At 39.1% G+C, this 12,750-nt stretch overlaps 1 protein-coding gene across 2 annotated transcripts in view; it reads left to right on the top strand.

The window, feature by feature from the left end:
• The first annotated feature begins 205 nt into the window (after positions 1-205).
• The window catches only part of LOC148518914 (glutathione S-transferase omega-1-like), a 33,031-nt gene continuing 20,486 nt past the window's right edge, over positions 206-12,750 (top strand). Inside the window, exons 1-4 of one of the 2 annotated variants that reach the window (XM_088477010.1) lie at positions 206-289; positions 518-582; positions 11,232-11,340; positions 12,070-12,292. In XM_088477010.1, coding sequence (XP_088333136.1) covers positions 552-582; positions 11,232-11,340; positions 12,070-12,292 — 363 coding nt within the window. In that variant the 5' untranslated portion in view covers positions 206-289; positions 518-551. Of the gene's footprint in view, positions 290-517; positions 583-8,579; positions 8,884-11,231; positions 11,341-12,069; positions 12,293-12,750 lie in introns of those variants that run through there. The other variant, XM_088477011.1, reaches the window with a different exon arrangement.

The following is a 12,750-nucleotide window of genomic DNA, read 5'->3' as shown; positions in this document are numbered from 1 at the left end:
ACTTTCGTCAGCACTAACAATATGCATTTACATATATGATCTGTTGTGTAAAATTCTGCAATACTTGTCTTTACATTCCCCTTATTATCAAATTTTATGAGAGGGCTTATATAGTCCTTTATCATGGATTGAACTAGGTCTAGCAGAATATTAAATTATCCTCAGTAAGGGCGGGGAATGGGCGAGGGGGGAGGGGGAGGGAGAGAAGACGGAAGGGGCATGGGCAGTGTATCCTGCAGTCTCTCACACTGTCACTAACTTATTTGCACACTGAAAGAACATAGCTTAGGTTTGTTAGCTTAGATGTTAAATATATCATTCTATGCATAAACCACAGTTTTTTAAGGGACAGAGAGATTTGTAGGGAAATTTCAGACTTTGACCAGGAAAAACCTGGCTGAGACCAGGAAATCAGAAATGTGAAAGTATAAACACTGGTTACAAAACCAGCTCTTGTATGTCAGGCTGTGTACAAGTAACATGTGCAATTAATCTCTGTGCTTCTATTGTATCACAGGATCATTGGCTGGCTGCAGTGACACAATCTGGAAATGTCCCGCTCACAGAGGAGTTTTGGGAAGGGTAAGTGTGTCACACTGTGTGTGTTATATGGGTGCAGTGCTGAGCTTGTGTGTATGTGGACGGACAGTTGGCATCTGGAGAACAGAGATCCTGGGACTGTGTTTGGAGTCCATAAAGTCACCGTCCTTATGCGCAGGTCTTTCTGGTGACATGTATGTTGTTATATGGGTCATGGAGACTATAACTTTCAGGCAGCAGGCCATCTCTTGACAGTATGTTCACTGTAATAATAGGCCAGTAACAACGTATGCAGCTAGACAGATCCAAAAGCTTGCAGAGCTATATGTATTATCTGGCAGTGCACAGCTTTATATTCATTTGCGTTTTGCAGTAATGCAATTTTAGATATTTAAAAATAAATCTATATAATAAGCAAGAAAGCGTGTCTGTCTGTCTCTTTTCCTTTATGCACGGCCAGAGTTTTGGACCTAGCTCCACCAAATTCGTCAGGGTGGTACAGTTTGACCATGATTAGGTTTTTAATTACTCCTAAAAATCTCAGCGCCTAATGACCAACTGCTGATAAATCCTCTATGCACACCTGCAGCAGAATACTATGAGGTGTTGCCAACCTCACAATTTAGACATGAAAGGAAAGGGACTCTGCGCTGGAGTGCAAGTTCAATCAATTATATTTATTCAAACCATATGTTATCACAATAAAACAGCATAAATATCACAGCTTGTATATATATATACTTATATATATATGTGTCTATCTCTTTTTGACTCTTACATGCAGTGTCTAGAGTAGGACAGATTAAACACTACCTCAATATTTAGTCAAGTTAGAGCATAATCAATAATACATAACATGAAAACATAACAGCTTAAAAATAGATATTAGCAGTGTTCTTGTACATAAACAATATAAAACCTGTGTATAGGGTATTATCGGCTTGAACAAGTATAGTGTTCCTTTTGCCTAGGTGGTTAATCCTAAAAATACCACTTATTGATAATTCAATTAGATTGTGGATTTCCAGGCTTTCCTCCTAGCACATATGGAAAATAGAAAAGTCAATATATTACCCCCAGGTAAGGGCTATAGCATACACTCGTATCCAGAGTATCCAGATAAATATATTGTCCCAAACCTCTGGCGGCAAGCAAGGGTGTCCCCCTAAAGCAGGTCAGGGTAACATAGCATCAGGTCCAGCCTGACTCACCATCCGCTGATTGTGGCTGAAATGCGGGAGAAGCTGTAGTCGCGCCGCCGCATTCAATCCAGTCTTTAGAGCCGGAGCGCTGGATGCTGTCGCTTTGTCAGGTGTAGTCCGCTGTGTGCCATATTAGGTGGGTAATCAAGAATAGCAATATGAAGATAGTAAAGCCCCAAGAGCCACAGGAACAACTACGCGTTTCAGTCACTGTTTAGCCCTGCCGGGCTAAATACCACAGTCTCTCATTTAATTGGTGCTCACAGATTGGGGATTATATATATAATATATTATAAGAACATATATTGTATATCCAACTAAGAATAGTTTATGATTATACATTTTAAAAAGATTTTTTCTCTCTCTTAACTTTGTTTGTATCTCATTTCATACCAGAATTCAAAGCAGCTTGCAAATATTAACCAATTAAATACTGGTATAGAATACCCTAATGTAACAAGCAGCCAAAATAATCATTTAGACAATTTTAATCTCTAAAATATTTATACATGCAGATAAATTATAATCATCCAAATAACCAAATAGTCAAATAACCAATAATCATAATATATTTAAAATAAATAAATCAAAGAAAAGAATATAAGAAAAAAATAAGTAAATATATTTATTATTTTTTTAAAAAAGAAGAAAACGTGTATTTTTTCTTATTATTATTATTATTCATAATTATTATTTTTTTCTTATATTCTTTTCTTTTTATTTATTTATGTATTATGAATTGCAGAGAAGAGAGGATGAATTAAACAACAAAGTTGCCTCATAAGAAAAATTATTAATTCTTAATAAAAAAAAATAATAATGAGGAATGAAATGGGAGGCCCTCTTAGAAGGAACTCCTATTACCAAAAAAGGAATACATCTAGGATTAGAATAAGACCAGATGAACATCTAGAATCCTTTGATAATGGAGAATCCAATTTTCGCATTAATTTTAATCTAAATAAGAGGAATAAATATCATAGTGATATCAGGCAAAATAAGTCCCCCAGATCCCCCTATATTGGTTTAACATCAAGAAGACACAATTCCCCCACAACTAATATGGGTGCTATGCCCAAAACCTCTTCTATACAACAACATCAGGATTTTTGGGTAAGAGGAAAAGATTGGAGGATTCCAGCACATTAGAACAAATACAATGTGCTGCGAGATGTAACACCAAAAAGACAAAGAGAACAAGGGGAAAGAGAGGGATGGGAGGAGCGGGAGCAAAGAAGACCGAGGCTGAAATAACAAGTAATGCTATATTCAATTCATCTAAAAAAATACTTACCAATGCAGAATTAAAATTATTAGCTAAAAGTTTAAACTTTGCCCCTAGTAGTAATCCCAATTGATTTCAATTTATTACTAAATTGAATAGATATGTCCATTCTTTATGCAGACAAAGTTACGTTTTTAATAAGAGAAAGGATATAACAAGAGATCTAGGCCCTGATTCAGAGCCGGACGCTCTAACCAGAGCGCTCGCTCTGAATCAGGGCCCACCTCCATAAATATGGAGCGTCCTCCTGGACGCTCGTATAGCTGTGGGTCACCACCCACAGTATATACGAGCGTGCAGGATGATGGTCGCGATGGTCTTGACCATCGCGACCATCGCCACTGCGAGCCGAAGCCTGCAGTTGAGTTTCTCAACCGCAAGACCAGGAGTGATTTTGGCTCTATCAGAGCCAAAATCACTCTCACTGACATCACTAGTGATGTCAGTGGCGCCGGCTTCTGACGGTAGGCGTTCCCTTGGGAACGCCTCCGTCTGGCAGGCACGCCCCGGCACGCCCACCAAAGGGGGCGTGCTGTCAATCAACATCGACAGCACGCCCCCTTTGATCAGACACTACGAGCGAAGGAAAGTCCTTCGCTCGTCGCGTCTCGCGCATGCGCACGACGGAGCTCCCGCCATCGTGCGCATGCGCAGTGCAGACCATCGACCCACTTGTGAGCGGACAGCCGCTCGCGAGTGGGTCTGAATCAGGGCCCTAGACAGTCCTATAATATTGGATACAGGCAACCTTGATGGGATTTTAATGTTAGATTCCCTACTAAAAGAAAATGAAGATCCCGATGTAGACGTGAAGATCTTTGATATCTGGATCTTACATGAACAGGTAAACAGAAACAAATTTAAGAAGAAGTCAATCTTTTTTCCTCTCTCTCAAAAAAGCCCTTCTATACAGTTATTTTACAAAAATACACTTAGAGATTTTCAGAATCTCTGCAAAAATCAACAAGGTATGGACTTAGGGAGAATCAATTTAACAAGGGAGGAGAGAAGGGCCCTCAGATGCCTCCAGGATGACGACTCCATAATTATCAAACCCACTGATAAAGGAGGTGGAGTCATCATCCTGTACAAGGTAGATTATATTGATATATATGATATATATTGGTGAAGCCCTTAGACAATTACAGGATCCTCTCTTCTATTGTACTCTGGCCAGAGATCCAACTGTGGATTTTCAGAAAAAGTTGGGAGTTATGCTAGATTTGGCCTCCACAGATGGGGTGATCACTAGAGATGAATTTTATTTTTTATCTGCACCTCACCCTATAACACCAGTTTTTTATTATTTGCCCAAGATTCACAAAACACTATTCACGCCACAAGGCAGACCTATCATTTCGGACATTGGTTCACTTACATCTAATCTATCATTTTATGTTGATCATTTTTTACAAAGTCACGTTGTCCATCAGAGATCACATATACAAGATATCAGCCATCTATTACAAAAACTAGAGGAAGTTACCTGGCGTCTGGGTTGTGTTTTTTTTTACCCTGGATATCCAGGCCCTCTACACCAATATTCCCCATGAAATGGGCATATTGGCAATCCAAAAGATATTGTTGCTTGATGGAATCTCTCTGACGGACAACCAGACTTTTTGGTGGAGGGTATTAGATTTATATTGACACATAATTATTTTTTGTTTGACTCCACTTTTTATTTACAGACACATGGCATGGCCATGGGCACCAGGTTTGCCCCAAGCTACGTAAATCTCTACATGGGGTCCTTTGAGGAGGAGCACATTTGGAGTGGGTGTGCCGGGGCGAGCCTGGTGTACTATGCCGTTATATAGATTACTTATTTTTTATTTGGGATGGGGATCACGAGTCTGTGATCCAGTTCACTAATTATTTAAGTCAGAATGATATGAATTTGCATTTCACCTTGCACTTTAGTCACATATATATTGATTTTTTTGGATGTTACCCTAAAAGTAGAGGACAATAAAAGTATATCAACCTTGTACACCAAACCAGTAGATTGTTGCGCATACCTACACTATAATAGTGGACATCACTGCCCCTGGATAAATAATATACCAAAGAGGCAGATGGGGCAGATTAGACGCAACTGCACAAAGAACCAGGATTTTGAAACCCATGCTAGAAATCTGTGAAAAATTTTTTTAGAAAGAAGATACCTTGAGAAACTAATTGATGAAGCACGGATCATATAGATAAGGCCTATAAATTACATGGAAAGATCAATACTAATAGGTGTGAAGGTTGTATTAATATGACTAATTTTGATACTATTGAGGTTGCTAGAGAAGGTAACGAAAACAATATGAGACAAGATATACAGAATACAGATACAAGATAAAGATAAAGGGACTTCCTCCCTTATCTTTGTTTCCCAATTTAATAATAATTCTAATAAAATTAGGTCTATAGTAAATAGAAATGATAAAATCTTACAACATGACCCAATACTAGCTAAAGTAATAGAAGAGAAACCTAGAATATTCTTTAAAAAGAATAGGAACCTTAAGAGTATTTTAGCCCCCAGTATGTTTACAAATAGCCAAAAAAAATTATAAGCTACTGTAGATACCTGGCTTTCCAACAAACCTTGTGGTAATTTTCGGTGTAATCACTCTAGGTGCTTAACTTGTGATTATATGGGAGTATCTTTAGTATTAAACAATTTAGAAATTATGAAACTCGGTTTGTGGTATATGCTCTACGCTGTAGTTGTTCTAAATTATATATAGGGTATATTATATATAGGATATACCATTAGGACCCTTAAAGAAAGATTTAGGGAGCATTGTATGAATATATTGAATTGTCTCAAGACACATAGTGTCTCTAGACACTATAGAGAAGAACATAATTGTGACCCTGAGGGCCTTCAAGTCATGGGTGTTGAAACGATCGCCAAAACCTTGAGAGGGGGTGATAGGTTTCGTCATTTGTGCAAGGCAGAGTCAGAATGGATATTTAGACTTCAGACCCTACAGCCAGATGGTCTGAACGTGGCCTTAGAGTTGTTTATTGATGGGCGCGGGACATGTTTCCCCGACCATACGTACTGTCAGGTCGATGGAGGGGACACCTGTCCCACGCTTGCACCCATTTTTTAAGAAGTTGGTTTTGAATTTGCCCTGAATATCTGTGTATGAATATTGGGACTAATTGTTTAGAACAAGTGGCTAAGTGGTGTGGTAAATGTGATATGCCAAGATATCCCCAATATTCACAATTAGAACTAATTTTCTTTTCCCACCTCCCTCAATACCTTCCTCAGTTTTCCTTTTTCCTTTCCCAATTTTTTTTGGTTTGCTTTGAAAAGTGGGATTAATTGTCCCAATATATTAATTATATCAATTAATTATATTATATTACATCATAGTACCATTAATATATATATATATTTATTTTTCAAAGAAGAAAAATTGATATTTTATTATTCATATTATTTAATTTTTTCTTATATTCTTTTCTTTCTTTTTATTTATTTATTTATTTAAATATATAATGATTATTGGTTGTTTGACTATTTGGTTATTTGGATGATTATATCTTATCTGCATGTATACATATTTTAGAGATTAATATTGCCATAATGATTATTTGGCTGCTAGCTACATTAGAGTATTCTATACCAGTATTTAATTGATTAATATTTGCAAGCTGCTTTGAATTCTGGTATGAAATGAGATACAAATGAAGTTAAGAGAGAGAAAAAAATATTTTTAATATGATTATCCTTGGCATAAACTATTCTTGGATATACAATATATGTTCATATTATATTTTATATATATATATATATATATACATTTTATTTCAAATGACTACATGGTGTATAGAGGTAAACGTATTACTGCAAATATGCCCAATATGGCAAGCTTGGAACGAGAATTCCAGAGAAGTGATCCAGGTGGATATTAATCCCCAATCTGTAAGCACCAATTAAATGAGAGACTGTGGTATTTCACCCGGCAGGGTAAAAAAGGAAAATCCAACTTGAAAAAGGTCACAGCAGTGACTGAAAGGCGTAGTTGTTCCTGTGGATCTTGGTGCTTTACTATCTTCATATTGCTATCTTTGATTACCCACCTGATACGGCACACAGCCATCAGCGGCTCAATACCACTACACCTGACAAAGCGATGGCATCCAGTGCTCCGGATCTAAAGATTGGATTGAATGCGGCGCCATGACTACAGCTTCTCCCGCTTGTCAGCCCCAATCAGGGGATGGTGAGTCAGGCTGGACCTGATGCTATGTTACCCTGACCTGCTTTAGGGGGACGCCCCTGCATGCCATCAGAGATTTGGGACAATATATTTATCTGGATACGAGTATATGCTATTGTCCTTACCTGGAGGTAATATACTGACTTTTCTATTTTCCATATGTGCTAGGAGGAAAGCCTGGAAATCCACAATTTAATTGAATTATCAATAAGTGGTATTTTTAGGATTAACCACCTAGGCAAAAGGAACACTATACTTGTTCAAGCCGATAATACCCTATACACAGGTTTTATATTGTTTATGTACAAGAATGCTGCTAATATCTATTTTTAAGCTGTTATGTTTTCATGTTATGTATCGATCATGCTCTAACTTGACTACATATAGAGGTAGTGTTAATCTGTCCTACTCTAGACATTGCATGTAAGAGTTAAATAGAGATAGACACATATATATACATGTTGTGATATTTATGCTGTTTTATTGTGATAACGTGGTTTGAATAAATATAATTGATTGAACTTGCACTCCAGCACAGAATCCCTTTCCTTTCCAGGATTAGGTTTTTGCCTAGGTTTGAACTTCGTCAGGGCCACATACTGTCACACAATCTGGCTCAAGTGGAAATTGTCAGTCTGACAAAAACCTGTGAAAGCTAAAAAAGTAGCTTTTTAACCTCACAGTCTGAGCAAGTGTCAAACTTTATGACTCATGCAAGCTCATATTAAATCCAGAGCTAGACCTTTTTTAAAGTGACCGTATATATTAGTCAGCCCTCTGTGTTTGCATTCAAAGGGTGTAATTAGAACTTTGTTGGCCACATAGTAAGATCTTGTTGCTTATCTACATAGGAACACTGCTACTAAAGCTAAAAAGGATAATCCTTCTATTCCCTCACTAAAGGGTAATTGTTTGCAAACAATATATACATTGTATAAGTGTGTTTATGCTACAATTGAGAGAATACATTGTTGCAATATAACGAACTCAGTGCAATGTTTATCTGAATTTATTCAATATTCAGAGACTTTTTACATATAAGTTTTTTCTCTGTTATATTATACAAAGTATTATATTATACATGTTTTCTGCACTATATGTGATTTTATGCAATTGATATTATGGAGACCTTAAATAAATGTTTTAATTAAACCATTGTTTTAACTGATTCATCAACTAAATCCAGGACAAGCACTTCACATTTTCCTTTTTTTGTATATGTTTTTTGTGGGGAGCAGTCCCCATTGTTAGCAGCTACCTGACTTAGTGGTCTGTGAAGTCTATACAGAACGCACCATCATTTCTTTTGTTCTTGTTTAGGTTCCTGAGAGTCCCACTCTCAGCAATGGAAGCAGGGGTGAGAGGTTGCTTGCTTGGGAAGGTAGATGCTACTCTGTGTAGCAAAAGCCTTGTTTCACATTGAGCAGTGTATGCAGCGTTGGCATGCGGATGATGTCAGTTCCTGGCCACAGCCGGGGGAATAGAGCGAAGAGCTGGTTACAGTGGGGAAATTGTGGAACTGCTGCTGCTGCTGCCATTCCATGCATTGCTTCCGGGGTACCATGGAGGGCTCTCAGCATATTCTGATATCTTGGACCTAAAAGCTAGCGAACACCCATTCTAGGTAAGACTCTAGTTACTGGTGCTTTTTACTGTGTTTGTTTTGCATACTTTAATTGGGAATGGGTATGAAGTCCCGGTGGCTGAATAGCCACTGGTTCATATCCCGACGCTGGCAGCCCAATGGGAGAAGATCCCAACAGGGCAGGTAAGTACTCTATCGCTACTCCTCCCTCCCCCCCATCCCTAACCCTAACCTCCACCGCCTAGTGCCTAACCCTAACCCCCCCCCAAAGCCTAACCCTGGGGCAACTAAGTTGTGGGGCCCCCACTAAGCCAAAAGGAGCCTTGGCAGGCTCACAACCATGCTATGTGGGCGGGGGCAAATGCAGGATTTTCTGGGGGGTTCTAATATGGGATGCTTTCGGCATCCCAGCAGTCGGCCAGAATCCCAGCGCCTGCATGCCGATCGCCGGGATGCCGAAAGTAGTAGCAAGGTTGGGGAGAGGGCTAGGGTTAGGTTTAGGGGTTAGGTTTAGGGTGCGGGGAGGTTAGGTTCAGACACTTGGGGGCGAGGTTAGTGTCTCGTGTTAAACATGCACACACATATATATATAGCAATATATTATATATCATACATACTAACACACATATACAGTGTACACACAAACACATACATATACCGTATACACACACACTAACATATATACAAATGAACAAGAGGTTGGGCTAATTCCCTGATTACATGCAGACAAAGAGATCATACAAAAAACACTTACATTTCTTTGTTAGTTATCACTGGAGGCAATTGTATTCACCTTAAGGAGTATGGCTCCGCTATGATCACCAGAAGAGCTCTCTGGGTGCGTCTATGGCCAGCAGATCTGAAACAAAGAAAACATTTTCCAAGCTTCATTTTGAAGGCACTTCTTCTCATTTCAGTGATGAGCTCCATTCTTTGAGTAAGAAAAAACATAGTTGGCCACAAGGATATGTTCTTTCTTTCTTCTCAGAAGCACTTCAGAGAAGCAGGAGCAATCGACCTGAGACAGTATGGAGCCAGCACTTCTAATGAGGCCATCAATGAATATCTACTGGATCATCAATATGGCAAAATGTGATCAGCAGCTAGACATTGGATGAGACAGCGTGTCTTTAATAGAGAAAAGTCTTGTCAACAATCAGTATTTGCATCTTTGAACGCAGCTGCTGTACAAAACTATGCGAATGCCTGCAGTAGGTGTCTGAATGGAGAAGACACCCCCTGCCAGGATCTCAGACCCGATGCCTGCATCTAAAGATGCAGGATCAAATCAAAACACTGGATTCAGCACTCTCAGGAAATGGGGCCAACTCCCTTGTTTTCTGGAAACACAGGGAGCGCCATCCTACCCCTTCCCCCAAGTGGCCGCGGCATGTCAACCATCGGGTTTGCGTACATTTCTGAATCAGGTCCTTAGTCACTTTGGGGAATTGGAGTTTATCTCTACTTGATCATGTGACCAAGGCGTTTTTGGAAGAATCCATGGTTGAGAGACTGCTGTCTGTCGATTTGAGAACCAGAATGGATATTCCTCACAACATATTTTTATGTTGGAGTTCTCATTTCCTTTTAAAAGTTGTGCAAGTCACGCTATGCTAAAGCATCATGTATGAAGCTGTAGAGCCAATAGTATTAAAATGCTTGATGTCCCTTTCTGTGCAGGCAAAGACAACACAATAGCCTATTGTCTTAGTCAGTAAAATCCAGGAGAATTGACCATACACAAAGAGGCTCTTTGGTTACTGTTCCTAATTTTTGGACTTCCCCCAGACTGATCTGGTTGCAACTCCCTGGAATACCAAGGTAGCTTGGTTCTACTCCTCACAGTGACACCTGGGCAACTCTTCATGCATGGAACTTCCAGCTGGGGTATACGTTCCCTCGTTTCCCTCTTATTGCCTGCACAACATGTCAAATCGGAAAATAAGAAGTGGAGGTCATAGCAATCCTTGTGTTTTGGCCTTGTTGTGGTTTGTTTTGGAATGGGGAATGCTTCTGTAACTGCCACCTAGGTCAGATCTTGTTGACCAGGGAGAGGTTCTTCATCCAAATCAAAATGTCCTCTCTTTGATGGTGTAAAAAATGAGCAGCTATCAATCTCCAAAATGTAAGTGAGCCTCTGACAAAGTGATTGATGTGCTTCTTCAAGCTGGGGGATGTGCTTCTTCAAGGACAGTAGGGGAGTCCCAATATATACCTTTGGGTAGGGAGTTCTTGTACTCAAAGGGATTAAATTAATGGCAAATATAGTTCTCTCTTTGCCTAATAGTGATTATGATTTTAGGGGTGCATAGAGTATACTAGAAGGCTTTATACTGCAGGTTGCCTTCTTCTATGTGTCTGTAATGTACATAAGCTCTTTATTACAGGCAGTGATGCCCCAGGGCCAGTACCGGAAGGAGTAATCCGACTTTACAGCATGAGATTCTGCCCCTATGCCCATAGAGCAAGATTTGTCCTCCTTACCAAGGGAATAAGGTAAGACATAAGTTACATATCCCATTGATTTAATGTTTAGCTCTCAATAAGTACTAATTAAATGTTTTCATATTTCTATAAAGCAATTACAATCTTACTGTTAAATGTATTGTGCTGCAGGTTTTCAAAATAACAGATTTTCAGGACCTCTGTCGTCCGTTTTTAAAACCTTAGGCTAAGATTCCCTTTAATGTCAATGCCCATACTCTTTTGCCATAGCAAAATATAATGAGTTGTACTGTGCGGACTTAGGAAGGAGTTTACTATAGTAGATTTTAAATCAGAGCACCTACTGTATGAATCTTTATAGCTTTACTTGACAAAACCTCACAGGTCCTTTATGTATAAGCCGTATGAATTCTTTATCAGTCCTTTGTCCTATGTACAGCAAAAAACTCCACCAAACTTCCGCTAATATATCTAGGAGCCGGCTGTAGGATGGCGCTCTGTGTACTATCCTGAGCGATGCTTCCAGTGAGCTTAATTGGGGTCCTCTAGCACCAAGAGCTGACTCTCAAAATCTGATAAAGGGGGGTGCCTCTGGGCTAGCATTCTGTATACAGTATGATTCTGAGTCGGACAGATGAGTTTGTAGCGGCATTGTCGCAGACACGACTGCGGCATGCGATGCAGGCTCTTTGCTTTATAATTTAAAAGAAAAAACATGTCCTCTCAATCTTTTATACAATTTTGATTTGGCAAAAACTTCTTATTTCTGTGTTTGTTTAGGCATGAAGTTGTGAACATTAATTTAAAGAACAAGCCTGACTGGTATTTTGTGAAAAATCCTCTGGGTCTGGTGCCTACTATCGAGACTTCTGATGGTAAAATAATATATGAATCGCCCATCGTGTGTGACTATCTGGATGAAGCCTTTCCTGGGACTAAGCTGACTCCAGCAGACCCTTATATAAAGGCCCAAGAGAAGATACTATTGGAGTATTTCTCCACGGTAGGAGTTACTGGGGGCTTTGTTTATATTTGTAGAGTGGAGATAGGGGGTCGTGATGCTTCCTACCTACCAGGGTGCTGTAAGGAGAGAAGTGTCTGTTTTTTAGTATTCCTACCTAATTCACATGCTTGAGCTACATAAAGGGCCAAAATGTTTACATACAAAATCTATACAGTATGTTCTGGATCTGTTAAACCCATTGTTCAAAAGTAAATAATAGCTGTACTTCAGTGATGTGTCATATGTACATTATCACAAGTGTTTCTTCCTGTTCTTGAGCTCTGCTAAAAAATGTTGAAGGGCATTATGGGTAATAAATGTTTAGTAGATTTTAAGCAATTTGTTAAATCCCAAGCATGCATCTGTGACACCAAATGGCCGAATGTGTGGGCAACATCAGGGTTTTTGTTGTGGGTATGTTTTTCCCATGTTGTACAGCAGTTCAGGATCTGTAACAG

Source organism: Taudactylus pleione, unplaced genomic scaffold (genome assembly GCF_031769625.1).
Source record: "Taudactylus pleione unplaced genomic scaffold, aTauple2 ptg000198l, whole genome shotgun sequence".
Taxonomy (NCBI): Eukaryota; Metazoa; Chordata; class Amphibia; order Anura; family Myobatrachidae; genus Taudactylus; species Taudactylus pleione.
This window is presented reverse-complemented; position numbering and strand designations above follow the sequence as displayed.